Here is a 19,471-nt window from a genome sequence, read left to right as displayed (position 1 = left end):
ACAGTGCTTTAGTTACAGCTGTTTGTGCATGTTCTTGTTTGCATTCTAAGAGAACTCTTGTTCTTGCTTTGAGTAACAACCCTGTCCCTAAGAGATGGATCCTCAGGGGCTGACACAATTACACCAGCAGTACTGCAGTAAGATTTGACTTCAATATGCTCTCTATCTCTATGCTGTTATGAGGCTTAACGTGTATCCCTGGAGAGCTAAGGCTTGGATCCTGGCCTGTCTATATGTGACCATTCTTCTCCCAGTTCTCATCACTCAATGAATCAAAGCCGGATTTAACTGTATTTAATATACTGTATATCTTGGGTTAAATATTAACAATAAACCATATCTTATGAAGAGTGGTGAGAGAATGTATCAACTGTATCCATATGGTGAATTTTGACATAAATATGAAATCCATCAGAGAGGGAGAGTTTCTGTATATCTGTTTGTGATGGTGCGCATACTCACACAAGAGAATGTTGCTCATGAAATGGACTGGGAGATAGCTATTAGAAATGATAGTTCTCCACAGGGAGTGATGCTGCAGCTAAGATCCCAAAGCCAATAGCATCTGCAGAGCTCTGCCACTTTGGCCATGGTGCTTTGATATTGAAGTGCATAAATGCCTTTCTCTTGGCTCCTCAGCATTCCAGCAAACTAAAGCCTGATGGTCATTGTCATTCTCCAGTTATAATTACTGTTTTAACATGATGACCACGTTGGTTGTGAGTTTGAATAACTGAATGAATGAATGATAAATGTTACTTTAAATAGTGCATTAACCTGCATTACAGAATTGAGACAAACAGCAGAGAAGAGAAGAGAAGAGAGAATTATTAATGTGTGTATCATTTAGCATGTGACTTGTTGACAAAATGTCCACACGGTCCTCAAGAGCCTTTGGAAAAGAAGATCATCACTGCATACGTGGCCATCTAGTCTGACTCTAGTGTCCCCTGATTACCCATCACAGAGGGAGAGCCATTCAAAAACATACCCATGTGCTGAGATAAATCTTACTGTAGAGCTTAGTTTAATGCACAAATAAACCCACAAACATTTTGTAAAAATGCAGTTCTGCCAGTGGATCAAGGATGATTGAGCAGGACCATATTTGTCGGCATTTGTGTGCACCCTCGTGGATGCATGGCTGAAAGGGCTCTTTTGAACTTTGGGGCAGTACTTGTCTTTTGTTGTCTGTCAGTCAGCCGCCCACGCTCTCTACTCACCCAGCATCCTCCCATCATCTCCCCCCTCATCACCCATCCTCCAACCACAGCTACAGGGTCTTTTATCTACCCTCTGTTTGGAGGATGTGTGTGTGTATTTCTGTTTTGTATCTATACGAATTATTGTGTGTGGGGGGGGGTCACCACAGTAGGTGAAAAACAGCAGATGAACGTTTCATCAGCAGCATTTCACCTTTCACCTTGTGTGTTATCATTCACTGTGTGACTGACCCAACAAGTTCACATTAGCACTCTGAACATAGGAGATGAATTCTGCTGCTGCTTTTGTTTGTACAAGGTAGATGCATGTGCGTACATGCACGCACACAATCACTGTGACATACTCTGGTGCAGAGTAAGATCAATTTTGCCCCAGGTGTCCTCCTAACTGGCATTAAAATGACATTTGAATACTGATAAGCACAATATCTGCCACACAGGTCCCAGCTGATAAAGGTCACTATTGACACTGCAGGAGTTTGTGCATCACACAAAACACATTGCACTGGAATACATCTGGGGTCTTTGTGTAACTTTGTAATCACCAGGTGAAGAAATTAGTATTTTTATTGATGGAATGTTAAATTGCTGAAATGATTAGTTGATTAATTGGTTATATGTGCTGCAGGAAAATGATGAATTAAATGAAAAGTACAAACAATTTTGATAATTCATTGTTTTCATTTTAGAGTCTTACCCCAGCGTTGCTTTTTTCTGTGATGGTAAGCTTTCTGTTTTGGACTATTGGACAAAACAACACAAGACATCTGAAGACATCATCAAAAGGGATATTTTTCATAATTCCCTGACATTTTATAGACTTAAAAACTGATCAAGAAAATAATGGTCATATTAATCAGTAATTTAAAATAATTAATTGCAGACCTAGGTTGTCATTTATTAAGCAGAAATGACAAACATTAACTGGTTCTAGCTTCTCAAATGTTGTTTTCTCCAGTTAATATTATAAATTGAATATCTTGATTTTAAAGTGTCAGACAAAACTAGCCATATATATACTGAAAATAAAAAATTAGTCCTAGAATATTTGCGTATTCCAGTTAGGCTGAACAATAAATGAGTTAATGAAAGACAACTGCCCTTTTTTTCATGTGTGTAATTAGTCATGAAATCAGCTGAAGGATTTCCTTTTAAAGGACTGTCCAGAGGTACAAACGGGACATAACAGAATTCTTTAGGTTGTCATCCAGCAATATTCATGGTGATACACTGAGCAGCCATACCCATTAGTAGGTCAGTGCATTCACTAATGCACACACACACTCACACACACACACACATATGTAACACACGCGGAGCCTCAGTAGGCATTGCAGAGGAGGGGCAAAACCCCCATTCTTGATGGGCTGAACAGAAGAAGGATGAGATGAAAGGCAGATGGACAAAGGAGAGCATGTCATTTCAAAAACAAAACGCTGTGGTGATTTGCTGTGACGTGAAAGGCATTTGTGTAATGCTCATTTTTATAGTTTGCAAATTATTATTTTATTGTAGCATGTCAGAAATCATTTAAGGGACAAATGACCATGTGCCCTTTTAGTTGGATGATAAATTGTCTTGAATCTCCAGCTGCCTTTTCTTTTTCTCAGCATGATATTGTCCTTCTCAAGCAGACGCCTTATTTGTCTCCTACTTTTTTCTGGCCTCGACCCATCTCCTGCTGGCCCCTCGGCCAAAGTCCTCTCAGCTTAATCTCTTTAGCCTGCCACTCAGGACTTTGCACTACTACTGTTGATGCTGAAGAAGCACTGCAGAAGTTTGGCTTCCTTTACCAGATGGTTCACAGGCAGGCAGACAGCTGGGGTAACTGTTACAGTGTGTAGGGGATTTAAGTGTCTGCTGGTGTGGAGACATACAGTATAATTCAGACTGAACCTCCTCTCAGTTAGTGTTAGAAGTGCTTGTTTCCTGAAGTCTGTGTTTTCCTGAAGCACCACACAGGCTCCCGAACTGAGCTGGCTGTTTGTTTGAAAACTCAGTATGACAGAAAGAGTAAGATAAGTAAGATCTAGTTGATGATACTCTGTAAATCCAACATCTAGGATGACAGGAAGATGACGGCTAAAGTGATGGTTAAAATTGATGTTTTTGACATCAGATATACTGTATATTCTCTAAATTCAGGTGCACAATAATACAAGACAGTGTGCTGTATTATTTTGTGTATTCATTATTTAGTTTTGTGGCAGGGTATTTTTTTTGTTGACTGGCTCAGTATAATGTCACCAGTTTAACAAATCTTACATTACTGTTGTGTGTGTGTGTGTGTGTGTGTGAAGCATGGCAGTACTGACTTAAAGTACAAGTATGCTAACTACTGATTGGCTGTAAATAATTTAACAAATGATGTAACTAAATTAAAAAAAAAAATCTATGTGTACATAGCGCGCCGCCAGCAGCAGGGTTGATACCTGTAGATCCAGCAGGGCTGCTGCTGCCACATCCATCACAATAAAGGTGTTTGTGTTGAGCTCTGAGGCATTTTAGAGGCCTTAAAGGACAGTTGAAGCTGGTGGTAATGAATAACCCATCAGCTAGGCTGGAGCACCCAGCTGCCTCACAGGCCCTGTCACATCCATCATCTGCTGGGAGGGCCACTCAGCACAAAGGGAGGGCCACTTAGTGAATGGAATTGTGTTTAGGTGTGTGTCCACAAAGGAGGGATTTTTTTAAGGTCTTAGGTCCAGTGGCACTAATAAATAAAGTAATATTGTGCTACTACAATATTTCTGATTAAGAAGTAGCAAACAAGAGGTAGGATCAGCACCACCTGAAGAAGAAGGATAGGGGGAGAGATGCAGGGAAAACGATTGCCAGTGATGATGGTGGTGTTGGGGTGTCCTGGTCCTGAGGGGTTTGAGGGAGACAAAGCACTCCCAGAGGACCGTCCTCCATCAGCTTACCTGCTTTTATTACTGGCCTGATTAAACGCCCGCTCTAAGAAACGCACACACATATTCCTTCCACAGGTGTTCTTATAGCCATATGGACCCACACGTGTGATGTGTGATATGACTAGCTCCCATGATAACAGAGACAATGACTTATTAGCATACTTGATAAGTACTGTACACTCTGCAGCTAGAAATATCTGCACAAATTAATGTACTTTATCATTTAACTTGGAACAATGAAATTTCATCTTATGTTCACATACAGAGTCAAATTCTTACCATCTTGAAGGGTTAAGTCAATGTTAACATACAGTATTTATATATTTATATAGTAGCTTTAGAAAGCCTTGGCAACTTTTGTATCATCAAATCAGATAATACAAAGAAAATTCAGTGTTTTTTTTTTTCTTTCTCCCACATCTGTGATATTTCCTAAATAAATTCAAGACCAGATAGGATGTAGAGATGTTTTTATATACACTTGCTCCCAGTGGGACCCTCTGTAAAAGGATTTTCATGTTGCTGTGCCATTAACAGCCTGGCGTGCTGACTCTTATGTAAAGGGTTGGCATCAAGCTTTCCAAATGTGTGGTCTGTCTGTGGGTGTCTGGACAAAGGAAGCGAGTACTCTGTTTTTTAACAGGTGCCTTTGAGCAAGGCCTTTTATTCCTTGCTTCTGATAGAAAGCCCTGAGCTACAGTATGTCTGTAACTTCATCAATTAAAAAAACATATCAGACATGCTCAGTGCTGCTTTTCTTTGAAAATGGTAAAAGTGCTGCTGTGTATTTGTATACTTTTCTTGTTAGATGTCAAACTTCAAGCTAGACATATATTTAATGCCTTGTAAGGATTTTCTCTGATCCCTGTTAAGAACACACATCCAGCTTAATTTGTGTTCTGAGAAACTAGGCCTGAAATATTGTATTTGGCCATCTATCATGAATTAGTTTTTTCAGTCTCATTTCACAGTCACTTGGTGTGCACTGCTCTTTTCCTCTGCACAGTGAGATGTGCAGCCCGGCCTAATCAGAGATCACTGTATTGATTTCCAGGCACACAGAAAAGAGCTGTTGTTTGCCATGCAATACAAAGGTACTGAGTAGTTCTAATCAACATCTATTGATTTCTTTATGCTGACCACTTCCTTCTGGTGTGCAGTTTTCTACTCAGCGTTGTTTTCTCCCTGCTGAAATACTGTATAATGAAATATTTGTCTTAACACAGGAACAAATTGAGAATAAATTTGTAACAGTGAGGCTGCATTTTAATCAACACAGACACTCTCAGACATGTTGCTATCACACAGTCATATCCAGACATGAGCGCATACGCACACATACACAAGTGAAAAAGGAACACCTGCTCATTCGCATGCATGCACACAGTCGCACGATGATGTGAAAGCAATTGGCTGCATCAGAGGAGAGGCCAAATCCCGGAGTTGGTTGCTAATGGCTACAGGATTCAGGGAAGCTGGGAGAGATGTCGATAATGACAATGTCACTCCCAGCCAACCATCTCTCAAAAATGGGACAGGACACAGGCACACTTAAACGTAAATGCAAGTCTATTTGTGCAGTTAGACACATTGCTAGGCACTAAAATGGAAGAGCAATTTTCTTAGAGCCAGGAGGCTGTGTGTTATTCTAGCTGTCAAAAAGCAATTCTGCTGCATAGGTTCATTTTGGTTTCAGGCCCAGTGTTTGAATAAAGAATTTTCTTTACACTGCAGGTACTATAATCAATATATGATTTCCATAGATGCTCATTTAAATTTCAAGGTCAAATAGCAATAATTTTTGTTAAGCTTCCTTGCAACATACAAATTGCCTTCTCTCTTTTCAAATAATGCTTTTGTGGTTTTGTTGTTTTGAGCTCTTATCACACAACACCATTGTTTATAGATATTATTAGTTGGGAGAGTCTGCCCTTTTTTATTAAGACTGTCCCAGTCCTCCAGTGTGTTATGGGCGCTTTACTTGTGGGACAGTTCATTTCCCTAGTCTGTCCATTAGCAGTGCCAACTGTTTCTAAGGCACTCAAACATCATTCCATTTTACATAGCTGTTTTTTTGTTTTTTTGTTCTATATTAAACCAATGAATTTTTTTGTTATCACATTGTATCAGTCAATGTGTCTTACCACTTGCTGTGCTTACAGTATAACAGCAGATGATTCAAGGTCATGCAAAACCTAGAGGACAGCTACTCAGCTCTGCTGCTCCAGTTGTGCTTGTTCACAGACTGAGATGTTGAATACCAACAGAAGAGAAACAATGCATATAATCATTGATCTGTAATTGAAATCTTCTATTTCTTTAGTTACTAAAATTTCTCTATGTCGTCTTTGTCAGGGGCTAAAAAGTACAGCAGTGTATTCACCTAAAAAATGATAACCCATAATACCTTTTTCCAACCCCTCCGTCCAATGGTATATTACTGCTAGTGCAATGCAGTCACAAATAGGATCCTGAAAACTTCCTATATGACTACTTGTATAGGCGCAGTCCTGTTATTTTCCATATGAATGTGGTGAGTCTAGGATGCCGCCCTTAATCCTTCCACTTGGTTGCATAGTGATCAACAGAACAAGCTAGATAGAAAGGAGGAACAGTGAGGGAAAGATGCAGTAAACATATATTCTGCCTCAAGAAGAACTGAAGAAGAAATGAGGAGACAACCAATGTGGCAAAAAGAATCATTAAGCAAGAGATAAGCAGGTCCAGTACTCCCTCCCCAACATGCAGAGTGGTAAAATAAGATATCAGCAGCACACTCAAGAATTTCTGATGCTCTCTCCACTGACGGGGGTGATGATTAGTATCAATCATGTTTGCTTAACACAGAGAGGAGAACCTATCCTTACTGTTATCCTAATGAGCCATGACCATGTAAGGCAGCCCTGAATAATGGGGATAGGCTGTCAGTTGATGACCCTGAAAAGGTGATTTAGTTTTCTGTGTTTTGAGTCTCCCGAGGAGGAAAAGGCTTTGGTGCAATGAAAAAAAAAAGATTGCTATATGGTATGGAGAAAGCTGTAGTTTTTGTAGTCGCACCTTTTATCACTTCCTCGTTGTGTGTCCACCTGTATTTCTAATAGACCATAAATTCTTCATTAACCACAGAGTATTCAGTGGCCATTCAACGATAAATAAGATCTTCTCTACTTAGTCGAGATAAAATTAAATGTAAATGTTCAATAATCATTGTAATGACGTGGCATACATTACAAAGCACTGTAATACAGTAGAAAATACATGCATACAGAAGCAGGCTTATCCACAAAGCCATACAATGAGCTGTCTGTTCAGGGGTGCCCCCCCCACCCCTCACTCACCCAGCAGCCCGTGTCCTGTTTCTGTTGTTCCTCCACTCCTCTTTCTCTGGTGCTCCTTTCCTCTTGCACACTCCCATCATTTTGGTTTTACTTGATTTTTTTCAGCTCAGTGATTAAGAGAATAATTTTCCAAGACAGTGGCTTAATATGTTGCATCCCTGAGCTCTGTGCTGCCATATTGTGGTATTTTTGTAATTGGCTAGGATGTAGTTGGTGCTGCTTTTAAACTGTACTGCATTATACGGAGAGGTGTTTCTGTTATTTAGAATAACCTCACTGAAATGAGTGGGGTGGACAAGGTAATAAAAATGCCCATCAGTTAAGCACAATACAGTTCGACATCACCATAAGCTACATCTTCCAAAATGATCACACTCTTGAATCTGTCTAAAACCATTTCACCAGAAACCAGACCTTTTTACCTTCATGAAGGGTAGATATTTGTAAGACTGTTGTATTAAACTGCATTATTTTTAGCTAGGTGTACCTAACTGGCAGTAAATGAAATCTCGTATTCCAAAATTCTACCAAACACCTGAACTCTTTACAGAACACCTGATACGCAGTTGTGTTCTTCTTCTTGGGCTTGTCTTTATCTTTCTCATGCTTTTCCCGATCTTTCTCCTCTATAAATTGTTCAACTTTAGAAACGTTTCTAATATTAAAGCTGAGTGGCATTTGGAGTCGAGAACCTTTGATTTATGCTCTGTGCAGACAGATGTGCAGTGGAACCTGTATTTGTATATTGTCATTTCCTTTTGATTCAAATGATTCTGGAGAGAGAGAGAGAGAGAGAGAGAGACACTTACACTACCAGTCAAATTTTGACAGGTAGTGTATTTAACAGACTGACTAGCCAGTCATTCATTTTGCTAAATCTCACTGTCAGGAAATGTATCATGCAAACATCAAACGTTTCAGATGAGATGACTATGCAAGTGGCAGCATCTCCTAATCCACAAACATGTACTTCAGATCATTGGTTATATTTTTTTATATTTGCAATGGTGGGACATGACATCAATATTTCAGTCTTACACAGTAGATAGTTTATAGATAGAAACTGAACTTCAGAAATCAGTTGGTTAGAAATTACACAGAGGTGTACTGGCTGTAATATGACCTTTTCAAACAACAGGAAATAATGGTACCCACAAAGCTGTGCTGGGGGTTAAAGGATATTTCACATTAGCCTACTTTTCATTAAAATGTTTGAATCTATACTGGAGACTCTCAGAGGAGTCATCTTACACTCACCTCACAGGCTCCACAGCGACTGTTTTCTCTGAACGAGCCTCCATGAAATCAGACCTGATATTTTAAGATTAGATTTGCTTCAATTAATATTGTATTAAGTGATCTGTGCAGTGCATGAGTTTGCATACTGAAACATACTTATCCATATCCTTTATTGGATCACTGCCACTTGAATAAAGTTTGCATTATCTGAACTTTTGCAAACTGTATAGAAATGTGAGATTAACAATAAATATCACATTTAACAGCTTGCATCGAAATGGCTTCAATCAGAAATATAACACACGATGACTGAAACAAAAGTTGTTCAGGCTAGACAGTGAAGATCAGATCACAGGTTTAATGCGTTTCATTTTAGTTTATCCCCCTAGCAGACATTTCTGACCATACAGTATATTTTTAAATAATCTAGATCTCAGAGGGTTTACGGTATCTGACAAAGTTTGAGACACATGATTAAAGCTGCAGAGTCCAGGCAAACATTTCCCCTTATGAGATAAATTGGACTACATTTATTCTACATTGTTTTGTTTGCCTTTTCCCTCGGTCTGTATCTACCTAGAGAGATGCAGGGAGTCTGTGAGAGTCTGAGAAACTATCCTGATTTCAAGGCCCTATGTGGTGCTTGCAGGAGAGAGAGAGAGGTCTGGACCAAACTTTCCCTTCACTCTGGCTGTCAGAGATAATACTTCATAGCAGCAGCAGCAGCTTAGTAAGATGAGATGCGGCTGGGAAGAAGAAAGAAAGAAGGAACTGATAAAGACAGAGAATGAGGTAGATAATTGCTTAGACTAGCACATACATACACAGTGACCTTTCTTCTTTACTGCGCTCTGAAAAATAACAAGCATTCTTCTGGTCAGTTACAATGTCTGTGGACTTCCTGTTTGTACGACTGGAGAAACATGTGGCCTATTTCTCTCTCCTTCTCCTTCACCTCATCTCACTTCTTCCCCTGTCTCCCTTACTCCCATTTAACCTCCTCTGTGCTTTCAGCCATGTCCATTGATCTCTCCACTGAGCTCCACATTTTTTTATAAATTGTTAAGAGTATAATTTTTACAATTAAATTGGGAGGAATGAGCTGACAGCTGAAACCTACTCAACATTCAAAAGCCTACTGCTCTGGCTTCAGTACAGTTTCAGACATCATTTCAATAGTTTAAAACATTAAGTCAAAAGTGAGAGTTTCTACTGCACTTTTCATCAGTGTGTGACCTGGTCCACTATAGAGCAAAGAAGAGCAGGTTAGACCAGTGGTCCCCAACCCCCGGGCCGCGGACCGGTACCGGTCCGTGGATCAATTAGTACCGGGCCGCACAAGAAATCAATAATTATTTCCGTTTTATTTATTATCTGAGTATGAACGTTCTTTTATTTTGAAAAATTACCGTATTCTCTCGGTTACATCTCGGTCACTTGAGCGCCAAAACTGGCTTACTTGTGCGACATATTCAGCCTGCTCAATGAACTCAATCTGTCACTTCAGGGGAAAATGACAACTGTCTTCAAGTTGGCAGATAAAGTAGCTGCATTTAAAGCCAAACTGGATTTGTGGGGACGGCGCGTCAACAGAGGCATTTTGGACATGTTTCAAACATTAGCGGGGATTTGGGGTGAGACTGAGCCTGAGCCTTCATTCTCCCAGCTGGTGCACGATCACATGTCTTTGCTTTTAAAAGAGTTCGAGCGCTACTTCCCAACCACAAAGGACCCACGAACTGCCAAGGAATGGATCCGCAACCCATTTGTCAACAAACCAGGTGAATCCAGCAGGTCTGTGCAAGAAGAAGATCAACTGCTGGAGATCGCAAATGACGGCGGCCTTAAAAGTATGTTCGAGACAACAACTCTGTCGGTGTTCTGGATTAAAGTCATGACAGAATACCCTGAGATCGCCACCACAGCACTGAAAACCCTGTTGCCATCTCCGACATCCCATCTGTGTGAAGCGGGTTTTTCTGCAGTGACAGCAACCCCCCACCCCCACCCCCCCGGGGCGCGGTAGAATTGTCAAGCGTTGACCGGTCCGTAGTGATAAAAAGGTTGGGGACCACTGGGTTAGACCCTCAGTTTTTAGTCTACAAGCACAGCATGTTAAAATGTTGCCCAAAATTGCCTCTCTCTCAGCACATGTAATCCATGGAAACTGTAGTTTTTGCAAGCATTTACAGTAGTCTGATTCAGTAACACATCCTCCATATAGTTCTAACCTTAAAAGGGTTTTTGTAAACCAGAAGGTGAGAACCACAGAGATGTTTTCTGCTTTAAGAGCTGTCTGACCTTTTATGAACAACTCAATACAAGTGTACAAATATCGAAGGGGCCAAATTGCACTATTTTTCTTTTCATCCCTTCTATCGCTATTTCACTTCTTCCTGAAATTTCTTCCTTTCTCTGTCAGTATAATTCTCATAGCGTTCTCCAGTGTATTTGGGTGTTGTGTGTTTTCCCTCTGGTCTTCAGGATCATCTCACACCCCATCTGGCCTTGTGCATTTCATCTTTCCCTCTCATCAAAAATTCACTTGGCTGCTGATAATATAGATATCACGTGCCTCTCACTCTCTCACTTTCCTCCTGTCTCACACACACACACACACACACGCACACAAGACGGAGACATTTAATAATACTTCTCAGAATGTGTTAAATGTATGTTACTCTCCATCATATCATTTTCACTGCTATACACTGATGTACTTTGTTTGGAGCTGCTTAGCTTGCAGTCTGGCAGTATTAGTACACAGTGGACTGGGAGTAGTTCCTCCTCCTGCCGCCGGTCCTCCCAGGCTGGCAGTCTAGCCTAGTGATTGTGCATTCTTAATGCTCCCCTGGCCTCAATGCCTCGATGAGGCCGGGGGAGCATTGGTAGAATTAATTGTGGCTAGAGGGTTGAATGGGGGGAAAAGTGAGATGAAAGAATGGAGGGGGTTGTCTGGCTGGTATTTGTGTTGTGCTTCCTTCCTTGAAGCCTGGCACTGGAGGATGTTTAAGTTGTTTTATGCACTCGCTCTTTTTGTCTCTCTAGATTAATATTAGCCCACAGTTAAGTCAAGCCTATTCTCTTTTATAGCTCAGTATCTCTTTGTCTTACACCTGTGTGCTTGCAGGGAAGAGATAAGTGAAGCTAATACTGCGACAATCATAATGTAATGGCCTCTTCAGCTCCCCTGACAGCAATGCTATCAGAACATTTTATTTCCCACAGTAAGGTCCCATTAAATGAGATAAATGGAGTTTAAAAAATAGGGACATAGAATTTGTGTGTGTAGGGTCTTGTCTCTGCTGTACTTGTGTGTGACTGTTTATTTTAGTGAACTTTAAAGAGAGAGATGCTGTGTCTGCTCCCCCTTCTCCTGGCTCCAGTAATGACAGATGATATCTGAGCTCCTTACACAGAGAAAACTACTGCTGCCCCTCTTCTCAGTGTCTTTTCACCTTTCTTGTCTCTTCCAGCTTGACACCAACAGATTGTTAGCATGAAACAAGTGATGTAGCAGAGCATGATAAAAGTAGGTCATAAAGACACAAACTGTACTAATCGAAAGCTTAACTAGCAAAATCTGCTGCCTGCAGTAAAACCAAAAGCAGTTCTGAGTTGTGAAGGATTTGATTTTGAGTGATGTCTGTGTTTGTGTCAGTTGTTGTTCTCTAAATACTTCTCCCTGGCACCACGTTAGAGGTCTCCATGAAGGATTTATGTGCTGGTTTTATGGGGTCATGTTGTAGAAGGCTTGTACAGGGGAATAAGAAGTTGGGGGTGGAGTGTGTGTCTGTGTGTGGAGGGTTTTGAGGGAGATAGTAGTAAGGTTCTGGGGAAACTGTCATCATTTATTTATACAATCTACAGAAGACGGGGTTCTCAGAGAGAGCAGGCTGCCTTCTATTAGTCGCCCTGGGAATACTGTGGGTCAAGAGTTGTTTTTCTCCCTACAGTTCTTTGTCTGAGAAAGTGAAGCCAGCGAATGAACACAACGTACTGCACTGGATCTACTCTTCTCATAGCATGTTGTACCAATGTCTGTCTTGTTATCTTGAATGCACAACATTCTGGGAACCCATGATGCACCTGTATCTCTTGCTGGTTTAGATTTAGCTGTTGTTGCTGCATTGATTGAGCACAATTTAGGCTATTTGTTGAGCACACATTTTTTTTCTGGTTATCAAAGTCAGACATATGCTAGCTTTTTTTAAGATGGTCATAATCATATTTTTTATTTCTTTATTTGTTGGCCAATATTCAGACAAAATATGCAATATTAAGACATCACTTTTTAGTTGGTCTAACGAACATCCAAAATAAAGTTGAAGCCGTCAGTATTTTGTGTGATCAATCATCACCAAACCCAGTTTTCATTCATAATAATATAAATTCTGTTAAATTTTACAAGTTTGTTTTTCTAAGATTCTTTTTTTCCTCCATTTTTGCCTTTGATAGTTTTAGTCGAAGTAGTGTGTTTGCTGAGGGGGGTATAATCAAGTTCATTTTTACAGTTGTAACCTGAATATTTATATTTTTGTTAGATAAACGAGAAGTAAAATAATTGAATTATCAACTAGTTTGTGGGTTGAGAAAACATAATATAGACCTTACTGCTGCTGGCAGTTACTCAGTTTATGGTCAGGATTTATGGTAGTTAAATGTTCCTAAATCTAATGAAACCATGTATTGATTTTTTTTGTAGGCTTGGATAAATTAGATCCTTAATAGTAGTTATGGTGCCTTGAGCAATATTAAAACCTTTTAGCTGCTCTACACTTCCTCCCCCGGTTGGTCAGCTGTGTAACATCAGATTTAATGTAGAAGGGTCCTCACAAATACTGTTAACTGTTCATGTAGTTCTCTGAAGACAAAGGGTGATAGTGACACTTGAAGAGTTGGTGCTAAGCACTGTCCAACACACTCAGTTTACACACACACACACACACACACATAGAGTAAACACAGCCATATATCACCACACAGCCCTGCAGGGAACAAACCATTACTCCCCACTGAGGTGCTCTATCATAATCTCTTTGGCTTGGCCTCACACAGACACACCATGAAACAAATGCCAGGGCATCGGCACCTGCAAGAGACCTTTTAAAATGGCTGGAAGAAAGGGTGAAAGGCCCTCCGTATTCTCTGGCTCTGTATGTTAGCGTGGACAAAGTGAGGACCTTATCTAAAATAGCATCTTAAAAAGGATTTTTTTTTTCATTGAAATGGTATCATTATATTCAGTGTCATATCAGTGTAGAGGAAGACAAATGTTTTTCTATTCAATCAGTCTGCTGAAGCTCTTGTTTCCCATGATGTTCAAACTTTTATTTACCTTCAAATCCCTTTTGGTTAATGCTGTTCGACTTTATGAAGCCATCTCTATTATCATCCGCCCACGCCGTCAGATTTACTTGAACACTGGCATCAGAGATTGAATTAAGGAAAATAAATTGCACAGTACTTTGATTAAAAGTTAGACTGTTAGAGATGTTAATGATGCTGGTTGAAGATAAAATGTGTGGCAGGCTGAGATGAGAAATGAGAAAATGGATCCAGCAACAGCAGAGAGTTTATTGGTGAAGCCTCAGTGAAGCTGTGAGGATGAATTCAAACTGGCTCTACCTTTGTTGCTACACTTCACAGACATAAATCTATGAACAAAAGCAGATGTGTGCATTTACTCATATGTGGAAATACACATACACATCTACACCGTTGTATTCAGTAGTGCACCAGGTCAGCGGAAAGCACAGAGACAGGGGTGCAGGGTCATTTCATAACCTCTCTCCTGCCTGTAAACTGCACTCCCATCTACACTTTCATCCCACACAACTCCACTCCCACCAACAGAGTCGCTTTGATAGTGAGTATCCAGGTAGGAAAGAGGGAAATGTCACCAAAAATGTTGTCTTCAGATTCAGACAACTTTATTATCCCTGAGAGGTCAATTGTTGTACAGCCAGTAGCAATGTCACCACATAATCAACAACATACAGTAATAAAACATTAAAAAAAACCATCAAACACTGTTGTGTAGCCACAACCAGTGGTAAGTAATAACAGCTTTAAGCATTTAAAAAAAAAAAAACTAAATCATTTTTAAATTTTTTTGTCCTGCATGTTGGCATCTTATAGCTTCAACCAGATGGTAGCAGTAAAAAATGAATTAGACAAAGGGCTTCTTAACCTTTCAGCTAAAATGTGAGGCTGTATGCAGCTAAAAACAGAAGAAAAATCAATAAAACTAAACATACAAAGGTATTGGGCCCCCTCCAGATGACTCAAAATCTAATTAAGCAGGGTGCCAACAGCATCACTGACACCCCTCTTTGGGCAGTAAGTAAACTGAAGAGGATAAAGATTTAACTGTACTTCATTTAAAACCATGTCTTTAACAATCTTCTCAAATATTTTCGTAATGAGAAGAGTTAAAGCCATGGGTCTAAAATCATTAAGGAGCTTTGGTGACTTAATTTTGGGGACAGGTATAATGATAGATGATTTCCAAAGTCTAGAAACCCGATGAAGTTTAAACATGAAGCAAAATAATAACTAATCAGCACAATTCCTAAAGAGAGTTAATGTTGACATTTTCTTGTTCCTGCTTTTGAGCTCCATGAGCTTTGGATCAGATGCCACCTGACATTTCCTACATATAAATGTGAAAAGCGTTTTTTTTTTAATGTAATTAAATGACATTAGGCACTTGAGATACTCTTAGCAGCCTAAATGGTGCATACCACAGTTTAAGATGCTGCCTGTATGAAGAAAACTCACATAAGTCTTCAGTTATCCAACAAGCTGATCCATATCAAGTCAATTTAAGATGGTTTTGAGTTTGTAACCCTAATTTGACAATAATTTCTTGTACATATTTATTTTAAACTTTGTGTGTTGGAAATAAGTCTTAGAACTCAAACGATCCAGAGTTCACCAACTGCTTTCTTTCCTGTTTCTCTGCGTCTCTGTTCTTGAATGGTCTTTCATGCAAAGTGTTCATTAGGAACATAACCTTTTACTTTGAATTATACTACAACTCACTCACTCTACAACTGCTTGCCTGTAGGTTTAATGAAAGTGTTTGACCATTAGTTGTTCATGTTGCACTGATGAGCAGGCCCTCAGTCAGTCAGCTTACCTGCTAGCCAGCTGACCAGTCAGCAATTCAAGCATGCATCCCTCTATCCATCCGTCTGCAACAGGCAGCCAGTCAGCCTGCCAGCTGGCAGGTGCTGAGGTGGCTGAGCCCTGTGCGGCTGAAAGAGTTGTGACTGCAGCTCAACTGTACAATTGGGCAGAAGTGTGAGGCAGATTGGAGACCATCTGCTTCCTTTTCTGTCTCTCATTTTACTTCATTTGTTTACATTTTACTTTCTTTTAGCAGATTAATCTTGTGTTTCTGTTCATTTAATTTTTTTACTTGGTTACATTTCCATCTCCCCTTTTCATCATCATCTTTTCTTTCCGTCTCTATTAAGTGGTCGGACATGGAAGTGACCTGTGTTTAATCAGGTACAGTAATGGGCCCATACTGGACAAATAAAACACTGTTTTCATTGCCTCTTTTTTTCACATCATTTTTTGTTATATTTTGACCTATTATGCACTTCATTTTTAGCCTACCCATACTACTGAGTCTGTACTACTGTCTGCTCCTATGAGTGCTCTGTTTCCTTGTTCGCTGTGTATCTGTCTCTTCCGGCTTTCTCCTTTTTATCCATGCAGATGGTCAGTGTTGGTCCTCAGTGGAAGTTGTCTTGTTTGCAAGCTAAATCCCATTTTATAAAGATATGCCCTATTTTATAACTGTTGTCATTACTGTAGCAGACTAGTTTTGGACATTTAATGAGCTCTACTTTGAGGATTGCAGAATGAAGTGTACATCTGTTCTCATACAGTACCTGTTAGAAAATTTTCCTTTGTTATGCTCAACAGGATATGTCTTTTTTCACTATTCTTTAGGCTGTGTAGAGTTTTCACATGTAGATTGCAGTTTAATTAACATATAGCTGACTATGTCAACAGATGTGGAGGCAGGTTCTCATTTATTTTCCTTGTAAAGCTGTTGGACATTAAAGCTGCTGTTGAACATTTTATTACCTTTTCATCGCAGGCACCCGTGCATAGGCTTCTGTGTGTGTGTGTGTGTGTGTGTGTGTGTGGGAATAGAGCAGTAATATTGGTAGGCTGCTGCCTGGGGCATTTTTTTCCTATTACTGTATTGAATAGAAAATGTCTACTTCCAGCAGTTGCTTCGTAGGCTCACTTTATATAATATAATGTTTACAAGGTGGTATCACCATTGGATCAGGCACTGTATCCTCACTGCCCCACATCTCTATGTGCCCTGCTTGGAACAGACATCTTCATTTAACATTTTAGGTACTGGTGACATGGCAGGTCTAAGTGTTGACAGTGATAAATATTTATAGAGAGAATATGAAAGGCACTCTTTATAAATTGTGTCATTTGTTAAATGCATCTGATCTGATATTGGGCTGGCGGTCATTATTGTCACATTGTTTTGTAGTAGCTTTGTCTATTTTAAGGTCCATACAGGTAATCAGAATCAGAATCTGCTTTATTGGTCAGGTGTGTTGGACACACAAGGAATTTGACTCTGGTACATTGGCTCTGAATATCCCCATGCAAGGGGCAAGTAAACAGTAAACCAGCATAAGGCTGTGTAATATAACATAAATAATAAGCAGTAGTAACAAGCAGTGCAAACAATGCAAAATAAGCAGTATAAACAGGCAGTAAACAATGCAGACAGACAAGGAATGCTCATTGCAGGTAAAGAACTAAACTGGCAGGCAACCATGTTTAGTTTATATACAATACAGTATATGTGAGCATATACTGTACTCATGTGTCTGTGAGTTTGTGTGTGCTTAAAAAATTGTAGGCTGGGCAGGTAACTGACCAGTAGCAGTAGGCTACCTGATACCTGACGGCGCTTAAATGAGGTAGAGGATTATTTGAGACAGAGCATCAATGCTGATTGAATTGGCTGGTCCTGAAAAAGACATTCAGGGTTTTGTCAGACTGAAGAGAGACGGAAGGAAGCTGTTAATCTAATTTTAAGTCTGAATGGATGTCTGGTTGCCTGGTGGCTGATGAGTCTTATAGGAATAGACCAAGTTTTTAGAAGATTGGATTAGATGAATAATATATCCTGTAGGTGATAAATACATTTCGTAAACACACAAATAAACATCTGTGTATCTCCCAAGTAGTCTCTTGTCCTTGCAAGCACTCTATTTTAATTCAGTGATTGTGCATTTACCGCATACACTTTAACACTTTGGCAAGCCACAGGCAATAGCTTTCATCCACAACAGGAAATTAGACTAATTTATCACTATGCTACGCTAAATGCCCTCAGATGCATGTCTCTTTCACAGTAAACTGAGAAAACACACACCAAAAACTGAAGACAGCAGGAGAACAACACAGCTGTCAACATCACACCCACTTCTCTGTTTTGAAGTAAAATTATTATAATCTAACATAAAATAAACTTGTTATAGCATAGAGAAAAAATGTTTTTCTTGTCTGTAACCACATACCTATGAATTGGTCTTTCTGAATGTGAACTGCTGTGTTTTCACTGTGCTACATGGCTTCATCTTCCAGTGCTTCTCACCACACTATAAACTGTGCTTTGTCATTGCTTATCAGCTACAAGGTGAATGTGTGTGCAACTGTATGAATGGGAACAAGAACAAGAGCAACTAGATCAAAAAAGTCTTCACTGGTTAGATCAAGACTATACATGTGCCACAGTGCTCTGTACTTGTTTTGTTTTTTTTTTTGAGCAGACAGCTAATCGCCACTTCTGTCTCTTTTTTCTTCCTCCAGTCACAGATGAAGACACAGTGAAGAGATACTACGCAAAGTTTGAAGAGAAGTTCTTTCAGACCTGTGAGAAGGAGCTCCTGAAAATCAATACCTTCTATTCAGGTATTTTTTTTTACCTCAGGTACACTCCATTGATTCTGCTCTGTAGTACTTTCCTCACCTGCAAATAGTCTGAAATTTTTCATGAGGTGTGTAATAATACATAGTTTGTATAAAGCACTGATTCCATGTCTGTGTCAGGTTGATGCACAGTGTTTTGCACCGTTTACTGAGCTGCCTGTTTCAGTGCCAGATGACATTGTGTCTAATCTTGGCCACTTGACTGAAGTAGCCAGTGGTGGTTGTCTTCAGGCCAGCGGGGCTGCCCGTGTGTATTTCAGGGAGTGAGGGAGTACATGTGTGCCATGTAACCTGAGATGGAAGTCATAATATATTCTGGTACCAGAAGGTTGCCTTCTAGTCTTGAACTTCAGCTCTAGGGTCAGTTTGGATATTTAAAGACAGACAGTGCTTGCTCTAGAGGATTTTTATGAAATTATAGGCTCTCTCAAATTTGGTTTCATTTTAATATACTCTGTGCCATAGTTTGTTTTGTTGTAAGGTTTGCAACTGCTAAAGACTAGTGGTCAAATGAAATCAGCAACTCAATTGTAGTTTTTTTGGACTATTAACAAGAGAGTACGTCTGTTTTAAGCAGATATTGAAGAAGGTTCTCACGTCATACAAAACAACAGAACAAAAAAAGAAGAATGGGAGGAAAAATGTAAAGGGGCAAGTTTATATTATACAATGACTGAACTTGTGATTTCTGATTGGTTAAAAAAAAAAAGAAAGTCAGAGAATGAAAGCTACTTTCTCTCAGTGCAAGAATGAAATGCAGGTCCTG

The 19,471-nt window shown here is 39.7% G+C and overlaps 1 protein-coding gene across 2 annotated transcripts in view; it reads left to right on the top strand.

The window, feature by feature from the left end:
* The window catches only part of xpr1a (xenotropic and polytropic retrovirus receptor 1a), a 65,147-nt gene that overhangs the window by 27,781 nt on the left and 17,895 nt on the right, over positions 1-19,471 (top strand). For both annotated transcript variants that reach the window (XM_020612954.1, XM_020612953.1), the window contains exon 4: positions 18,586-18,687. In XM_020612954.1, coding sequence (XP_020468610.1) covers positions 18,586-18,687 — 102 coding nt within the window. The remainder of the gene's footprint in view (positions 1-18,585; positions 18,688-19,471) is intronic.

This window comes from Monopterus albus, unplaced genomic scaffold (assembly GCF_001952655.1).
Source record: "Monopterus albus unplaced genomic scaffold, M_albus_1.0 scaffold129.1, whole genome shotgun sequence".
Taxonomy (NCBI): Eukaryota; Metazoa; Chordata; class Actinopteri; order Synbranchiformes; family Synbranchidae; genus Monopterus; species Monopterus albus.
The sequence above is the reverse complement of the archived record's forward strand: the minus strand, read 5'-3'. Positions and strand labels throughout refer to the sequence as shown.